The following is an 8938-nucleotide window of genomic DNA, read 5'->3' on the forward strand; positions in this document are numbered from 1 at the left end:
ATACATTAAAAATAAAGAAGGAAGAAAAAATTACCAATACATGAAACATCCTTGTTGTGTACAGGTTTTGTAGCTACATTGTTTTGCATTCCATTTTTCAAGAAAGTTGTTTCAGAATGTTGTTATTGCATTCTTAAAAAAATATTTGAATAGCAAAATATGACTGGAAGAATAAAAAATAGTGTAAGAGAAACAAAGAATAGTGTCCATGGTTGCTTTCCTACAATTTGAATTTAAGGTGCTGTTTGATTTTCTGAAGCAAAAATTCATGAAGTCTGCGGACCACCTCTGCAACCCTCTGCAGTAGAAGAGGTGGACCAAACGGCTGCAGACTATAATAAGAAGCGTGTTTGTTTTTTTAACATCTGCATACTGCTGCAGATATTAAAAAATTAAAATAAACTAATTTTATAAACCGAAAATAACTTTTTAATACGTAAAATTTAATAATGTATAACATTTCGGTAAAAATTAATGATATTTCAGTAAAAAGGAATTATATTTTAACGAGTAAATTACACGAATGGTCCCTATGGTTTAGAGTAATTTGCACGTTTGGTCCCTAACTTATTTTTTTAACTCGGAAGGTCCCTAATGTTTGCTTTTGTTACGCGCTTGGTCCCTGTCTTACTTAAAAATACCATTTTTCCTTTGATCTTTTAATTTATTTAAATAAATACACCCCAACCTTGCCCCTCTCATCTTACCTTACCAACCCCACCATTTTTCTCTATTTAAATAATATTATTTTTAGGTAAGATAGGGACTAAGTGCGTAACAAAAACAAACACTAAGGACCAAGCGTGTAACAAAAACACAAAGTAGGGACCTTCCGAGTTAAAAAAATAAGTTAGGGACCAAACGTGCAAATTATCCCAAACCATAGGGACTATTCGTGTAATTTACTCTATTTTAACAAAAAAATAAAGATATTTTAGTAAAAAATAATGATATTTCATCAAGAAATTATCATGAAATTATCATTATTGAATATAAAAAAATGAAAAATAAATTCAATAAGAATAAACGAAAAAAAAATGTGAAATAAAATTTTAATAACATATAATCAAAATTTCAGCAATAAAAAAAGAAGAAGAAGATGTTGGAAGAGGTTAGAAGAGGCAGTACAAGTGTTGCGCCAAATAGAGCATGCGCAGAGGTTTTTGACTCAGAAGACTTCTAAAAAACAAACAGCTGCGATATGAAAAGTGTTGTGTGTGTGCTGCGCCGCGCAGCAGTAAGAGGTTTGAAGAGGATTTTTTTCAAAAAACAAACAGCATCTAAGGGTTCAGGGAAGTTGTTCTGCTCATTCACGCAAGTATGAAAAACAAAGAATGGTGTTGCGTAAAAAAAAGAACAGGGTTGCTTTCCTTCAAATTGATTGTGATTATAAAATTAACAACAATGTATATGTTTGGGGTGATTTATAATAGTGTAAATGTTGGTTTTGGAATTTTAAATTGAAGAATGGTTGTAAATGGTTTCTGACAATTTCTATTGGGGCCTAGAAGGGTTATAGTGGAGATCCGGATTTCCAATGGATCACGTAGGTTCGTTTTTCGAACTGATATTTCTATCTTATGTGCAAGAAATCCCGTCTAGGATAATCAAAATAAACACTTGTGAATTTAGACACAGAAACACAAGCCAACCACTAGAGAATCCTGAGTTCGTTTAAAGAAGAAGAAGAATGAGAGCTGAGAAGGCTATATGACGACTCAGTAGAAGAGTCATATTTATGTTTGACAAATTAGCGATTTCGTCTTCTTAATTAGTTAAGTAAATCTCATAATTAATTGCATAATCAACGGTTTCCAAAACTGACCAAATTTGTCAAATTTATCATAAGCAACACCTTCGACCCTACTAGGGTCACTGCCCCTAGGACCCTTGTTGGGGCACAGCCCCCTTAACCGCCGTCATTTTGTCATATCGGCTTATAATTCGATCTTATATATACATGCACTCAACACACACCAAACATATAATATAAAGTAAATATTATAAATTCATTAACTTCACATATTAGTTCCAATTACACAAAATATCTGATAACACTAAAACCACGAATAGTTTCTTCTAAACATCTAAAAAGGGTCAATTGCTTATAATGAACAATAATCAATAACTTGGAAAAAAATATATATTGATTAAGTGTTGGCTTTCAATTCCATATGAACTACTTCTGATTCTTCAAATTTGTACCAATTGAGCAAAGTATCAAGACGATTGATTATGATGAATAACAAGACCGATTAAGAGATATGGTAGTAGATGACATGGATGACTACATATGGTGATGCGCTAAAAAAGGTTGGATACTTGCATAGGGTATTCCAAAACCGAATGAACATGATATAAGTCTACTTATATAATATAGACTTTTAATTAATGGAGGCTCTAATTATATTATACAATTTGACTAATTTAACCCTCTAATGACTGGTCAATAATTAGTTATACACTTACACAATACTTACAAGTTATACATAGACCTCTCTCTCTCTCTCTCTCTATATATATATATATATATATATATATATATATATATATATATAAAGAATAATTATTGAAAACTAGTAGTGTAACACATGTCAAATGGAGGTACTATATTAAAGAAAATGCAGGCTTTTTAGTAGACAATGAGTGGGAATATGATATTAATTTAATCATAAAGTTGTATTTTTGCTTTATGGTTGTTAATTAATTGTTACTTAATATATGCTTTCTTTATGAAGCACTAATCGGAAAGAAGTAAAATTGGATTTATACATGGTGCAGAATTGTCGACAATTGTTATTGTGTTATTAGTATAATTCCACTAAGATATGGTGGGTTCAACTGCAAATGTCAACCAAGGTCGCCTTACAAATCATATCGTTGACCAACATTTTCTAAATCAACCAATTTTTTTATTACTTTTATCTTTTTCATCTACCAAATGCATACCATAATTTAATAACCAATTAACCATTAGCATGAATAACACAAAAAACATAAATTGGTATGTGTATAAAGTATAAACCATATATACATAAAAACCAGAGAGATTAAATAAATGCCTTCCATTAAGGTTACTAAAAAAAAAAAGAAAACTAAAACAAAGAAAAAAGACCATTTCGCTTTCATTCCCATGTAACAGAAATCATGGAATTGGCGATTCCGGACTCGCCAAATGTTGACTTGGTGTTGTAGTCCAAATCCTTCACTGCTCCAGGAATGGCATGTGTCAACCGGAATGGCTTCTCATGACTGCCTTCCAGATTCCCATGGCAGAATGACCACAGCAGCTGATGAACACAAGCAATCGGAAAGTCAGATAGAGATTAAATCATTAACTACTTTTGTAAGATAGGAGGGTAGTGTTTGGATTTGGAATGCGGAATCGTGTTTGTTTGCCACAAAGGAAAGGAATCGAGTATTCCACAATGGAATCTTATTCCTTCTCGTGAACTGATTTTCATTCCATTGATGGAATTGAATGGATATATTATGATAATAAATTACTTTTAGCTAAAGAATCTTTCAATAACTTTAGTGTTTTTCAAAAGTTACAAAACTTTAATGAGATTATCTTTTTTGTTTTCCAATAATGACTAAAATATTTTTTTATTATAATTCTATTTTAAGATTTGATAGTGTTTAAAACTTGATTTTGTTAACTACTGTTTTAAATGACAAAATAAACTTTTTTTTTTACTAATTGAAATATATATACGACATAAAATATGTTTATATGCAATTTATTTCACATTATAATTGTATTTTGTTTACGTATATTTTTATAAAAGTAATTTTTTTTTCTTTATTAATACTTGGTTTCCCAACTATACATAACAAACACCAAGTTTTAAAAAAAAAATATGAATTTTCATGTGAAATTTCCATATTATGCGTAAAATAAATAAATAAAATGCCTAATTTTACCTCTAAGTTATACATTATTATAATAATAATAATTAACAAACTTTTATTTACAAAGATAAAAACTTATTAACGTGCAAATGAACTATAATAAAATAATACTTTTTAGTTACATCTAGAAGATAAGGTTGTAATGCAATTAAAATAATGAAACTTTTACAAAAAGATTTGTCACTAAAACTACTTAAACAAAAATTGGTTATATTAAGAACTTTCTTTCCATTCCATTCCACGTTGGAAAGAAAAATAAATAAATAAATAAATACCACCTGGCTGAGGAATGAAGATAAAAACAAATAGAAGGAATCACTAGTCCATTCCATCATTTCAATGGAATGAACCATTCCATTCCTTCTCTGATTCCATCATACCAAACACTACCTAAAAGTAAGACAAAAACAATAGATATTACTTGTATTGGATCGGATCTTAAAAAGTTCCTCTGAAGTCTGCGTCCATCTGGCATCCGGATTCCAACCCTGCAAACAAGATTCCGATCACCCTTGGGTTCTTCAGGTAGCGGTGGATACGTCGGCTTCTCTGATTCCAGAGTCTCTTTTTCAGTTTCAACATCATCTGAACCTTTTGCAACTTCTTCAATGCTATTTTTACTTGTTTCCATAGATAATGCTCGTGCCACTCTCATCTCTTCATCTTCTTCACTTGTTCCATTTGCAACCACTGCAGCCTCATAATTCAGTTAGCATAACATGATGAGATCAAATCTCAACATGAGATTTGAATCATATTCATGACATAACATGATTCTAATATGATAGTTGTGTAGATTCAAGACAATGTGATAACAAACCTGGCATTGCTTGAATTTTAGGAGGTGGAGCTTGAGAATTTTCTCTTGGGCGTTTATGGGACAAGCTAAAATGATGATCTTTAGGGCTACCATCCATGAATTGCAACAAATCCTATTATTATCCACATATAATTTTCCATTCAAAATGTTAATCTTTTGAAATATTGACTACTATGCATTTCAAGAATTGTATTTCATACTTCTAACAAATTTTCTGGTTGAATCATTCCACGCCATAATCGCATCTTTTGACCAGTAACAGGGTCAATAACAAGAGTTACAGGAACAGAATCTAGTTTGTAGTATGTTTTTATCTTGCTTCCATCTTCTGTATCATCACATACCTACACACACACACACACACAACAAAAAATACGACCTTTATTTTGCTACACACATACTTTTTGAATTGTTGATTCATTGATTGTAATATTATAAGAAAGATAGCTAATAAAAAGTAAACCTGCCAGAAGATGAAATTAGACATGATTGTTTGAGAAACAGCTTCATTGGCCCATGTATCTCGGTTAAGCTGCACAAAATGTATCATCAATAAACAACATAATCATAGCATTGATACAAAAAAAAAAAAATAACTATTATTACAATAAAAAGTAAGAATAAATCAATAAAGCAAAACACACCATATGTGAGCTAAATTCCCTGGTTGATTGCAAGTTCACTAGAAGCCAACGATCTTGATTTTTAGCAGAATCTTTAGCCTGACATTATAACAAGTAGATTATATAACTTATTTATTAAGATATTTGTTATAAATTCATAATTTTACCTTCTCAAATGGGCCATGGAACATCAAAGCAAAGGGAGGGCGATATAAGGTGGCAAGATTATCTCTAGAAGTATCAGCTGTTGATGTGGCACCACCTCCTTGGTCTGTTTCCCATACTCCAGGATGTTTTAGTTCCTCTTCGAAGTTTCTAAAGGGTACAACTGTACGTGCTTCAAGTGGAGTATACCCTAATCTTGTTGCTCTAAACATAAGGGAATGACACAATGTACATGGTTTATAAAAAGCTTCTAATGATGAAACGCATAATCTACACAGATGAGTAAAGTGGAATACCCGAAGCGCATTGGAGTGTCATAAAGAACATCTCTTTTCACTGGTAGAGGTGCACGAACTTCATTGTTATCATCTTCTCTGGTGTTTTTGGAACCATTGTTGTTCTCTGAGCCTCTGAGACGACATTCGGTAAAAGATTTGGTAAATGGGAGGTAAGGATTATATAGAAAAAGAAGATCTTAGTTTAGATTTCGCATCATCCACCTACCCGATGTTTTGGTCGGACAAAAGCCCATCGTTTTCTACAGGTGGAACATATGGAGATGATGATGCGGCTGCTCCGCCTTCGTTTCCTATGTAAAAAAGTTGAATAGCTTCTTCAAGTTTCCAGCTTGTGGCCTGAATTCATGGAATCAGAATCAATAACTATAATGTTATAACAATTCCAACAGACTGATCATAAATAAGTATACATATGTGTGTATCATAATCAATCGATCGATTAATATCAACCAACTGAACAGGGATAGCAATTGGAACCTGTAAAAACTGCCTGGCGGTATCGGCAGTCTGTCCGACAGCAATTTCAAGAAACAAAGAGACCATATTTTGCTGGTCGGTCGCAGAGAGAACGCCGCCACTCTCCATCTTCGATTCTTCTTGTTCTTCTTCTTTTTTTTTATCTCCGAATGAATCAACGAGTCGAAATCAGTAACACTACCAAAACCCTGATGGGAGATGGGATTGGATTTGGAGGTTACGACTTACGGGGATGAAATTTTGTTTTTCAGGAGAGGAGATTGGGGAAAACCCAGGGTGAGAAGGCGATTATCAAAATAGAGGTTACTGGATCGAAGTTCACAATGGATTTATATTAGTGACTGTTTGAAGAATCACAAAAGGCCCATTTTGCTTATTTTACCGATTTATTTTAGGAATAATGAATAATATATCTTTTGATTTCTAAACATTTAATTAGTAAGTTTTTTTTTCATATTTTACCATTGAATTTGTTGAACTGTTCAAAAAACATTTTTATGACTTGCTATAGGAGGTTTAGCCGGTTTTCCGGTGTTCTTGTGAGTTCCGACAAGTCTCCGGTCATCTTCTTCGACCAAACATGAATTTTTCCGGCGACTTTGTCATCTCCAGAAACCAACAAGTTTGAAAGGTTCCAAATTCGTGGGTTTTCAAGGAAGAAAAAGACCATAGCAGATCTGGTGTTCTTCGTTACAAGAACCCAATAACTCATATTTCGATTTCAAAAGAAGGGCTGTGAAGATGGGGGGGGGTTGTGAAGTTAAACATGAAAACCATCAGAAAACACATATCTAGCACTATTAGAAATCTCAAAGCTCGATTTCTCGTATGAACTCGATTTCATATTTAAGTTTATGTGTGTGTGTTTTTAGATTCGAGTTTTGGGTTCATAAATCGAAACGAGAAAAAAGAGGTTTTTTTATCAGAAAATCAAACGAAGATGTCTGGAGATCTGAAAATCGAATGAAGAGATATGGGTTTAAACTCGAATGAAGAGATCTGAAAATCGCTACAAACCTTAAAGATCATTTGATTTCAACAAGTCGAAATCAGTAACACTACCAAAACCCTGATGGGAGATGGGATTGGATTTGGAGGTTACGGGGATGAAATTTTGTTTTTCAGGAGAGGAGATTGGGGAAAACTAGGGGGTGAAGGCGATTATCAAAATAGAGGTTGTTGGATCAAAGTTCACAATGGATTTATATTAGTGATTGTTTGAAGAATTACGAAAGGCACATTTTGCTTATTTTACCGGATAATGACTTAAAAAGGTAATATATCTTTTGCTTTGTACACATTTAATTAGTAAGTTTTTTTGTCCATATTTTACCATTGAATTTGTTGAACTGTTCAAAAAACATCTTTATGATTTGCTATAAGAGGTTTAGCCGGTTTTCCGGTGTTCTTGTGAGTTTCGGCGAGTCTCCGGTCATCTTCTCCGGCCAAGCATGAACTTTTCCGAAGACTTTGTCATCTCCAAAAACCAACAAGTTTGAAAGGTTCCAAATTCGTGGGTTTTCAAGGAAGAAAAAGACCATAGCAGATCTTGTGTTCTTGGTTACAAGAACCCAAAAACTCATATTTCGATTTCAAAAGGAGGGTTGTGAAGATGAAGGGGCTGTGAAGTTGAACACGAAAAGCATCAAAAACCCAGATCTAGCACCATTAGAAATCCCAAAGCTTGATTTCTTGTATGAACTCGATTTCATATTTAAGTTCATGTGTGTGTGTGTGTTTTTAGATTCGAGTTTTGTGTTCATAAATCGAAACGAGAAAAAAGAGGTTTTTTATCATAAAATCAAATGAAGATGTTTGGAGATCTGAAAATCGAATGAAGAGATCTGGGTTTAAACTCAAATGAAGAGATCTAAAAATCGTTCCAAACCTTAAAGATCATTTGATTTCAAATCTAAACACTTATGGATCTTTTTTTTTTTGGAAGAAGATGAACACCTTCGTGAAATTGATGAACACACCATGTTTGAGGTTTTCAAGGGAAGCTTCGAGCATCAGATCTGCATTGAAGACAATAAACATCATATATGGGTTGGAGGTTGAAGATGATGAACATCATATACGGAACAATACTTAGATTTCAAAACATGATGTAGCTTCAAACCTATTTTCCAGATCTGACCTTCAAATCGATTTCATCCATGAAGTGTGTGTCGGATCTAACAAAACAAGCAGGTGTGTGTTGGAAGTCGTTTCCAAATCATTCCATGTTGTTTATCATCTTTGGTTCCAAAAATCTGATGAATCTGATGAACACACATATAAAATCGATTTCTAGACACAAATATGACTCAAACTCATTTTCTAGGTTGAAGTGGTTGAAGGGTTTTTGGGTAACCGGAGAAGATGACTGGAGCCTTGTCGGAACTCACAAGAACGTCGGAAACCGTATAAACCTCCGATAGCATGTCATAATGATGTTTTTTGAACGGTTCAACAAGTTCAATGGTTAAATATAAACAAAAAAATCAGCGACCAAATGGGTAAAATCAAAAAATACAATACCCTTTTAAGTCATTATCCCTTTACTTTATACTAGGACAATCACAAATCATGAGAAGTAACAAGGTAAATAGCATAAAATATTTAATTGATACCAATATTCTAAATTGATATTGTGT

The 8938-nt window shown here is 32.9% G+C and overlaps 1 protein-coding gene across 1 annotated transcript; it reads right to left on the reverse strand.

Annotated features, from left to right (window-relative positions):
• Positions 1–2951: 2951 nt before the first annotated feature.
• Positions 2952–6610, reverse strand: LOC145041414 (plant UBX domain-containing protein 7-like). Its single transcript, XM_078989481.1, has 10 exons — positions 6300–6610; positions 6028–6158; positions 5820–5933; positions 5526–5727; positions 5380–5457; positions 5199–5267; positions 4936–5079; positions 4736–4847; positions 4337–4605; positions 2952–3290 (listed from the first exon to the last, which is right to left on the reverse strand). Exons 1-10 carry the CDS (start codon positions 6405–6407, stop codon positions 3126–3128), a joined length of 1392 nt encoding a protein of 463 aa, XP_078845607.1. The 5' UTR covers positions 6408–6610; the 3' UTR covers positions 2952–3125.
• Positions 6611–8938: the final 2328 nt, after the last annotated feature.

The sequence above is a fragment of the Lactuca saligna genome, chromosome 4 (genome assembly GCF_052625555.1).
Source record: "Lactuca saligna cultivar CGN05327 chromosome 4, ASM5262555v1, whole genome shotgun sequence".
Lineage (NCBI taxonomy): Eukaryota > Viridiplantae > Streptophyta > Magnoliopsida > Asterales > Asteraceae > Lactuca > Lactuca saligna.

What these genes read in the sequence shown, in the direction of transcription:
- LOC145041414 (XM_078989481.1), bottom strand. Translation starts at nt 6,407, where the DNA reads ATGGAGAGTGGCGGCGTTCTCTCTGCGACCGACCAGCAAAATATGGTC. An exon ending in TTGTCCGACCAAAACATCGG is followed by an intron (nt 5,934 to 6,027) that starts GTAGGTGGATGA and finishes ATGTCGTCTCAG; the next exon opens with AGGCTCAGAGAACAACAATG. An exon ending in TAAAATTCAAGCAATGCCAG is followed by an intron (nt 4,606 to 4,735) that starts GTTTGTTATCAC and finishes ATGAGGCTGCAG; the next exon opens with TGGTTGCAAATGGAACAAGT.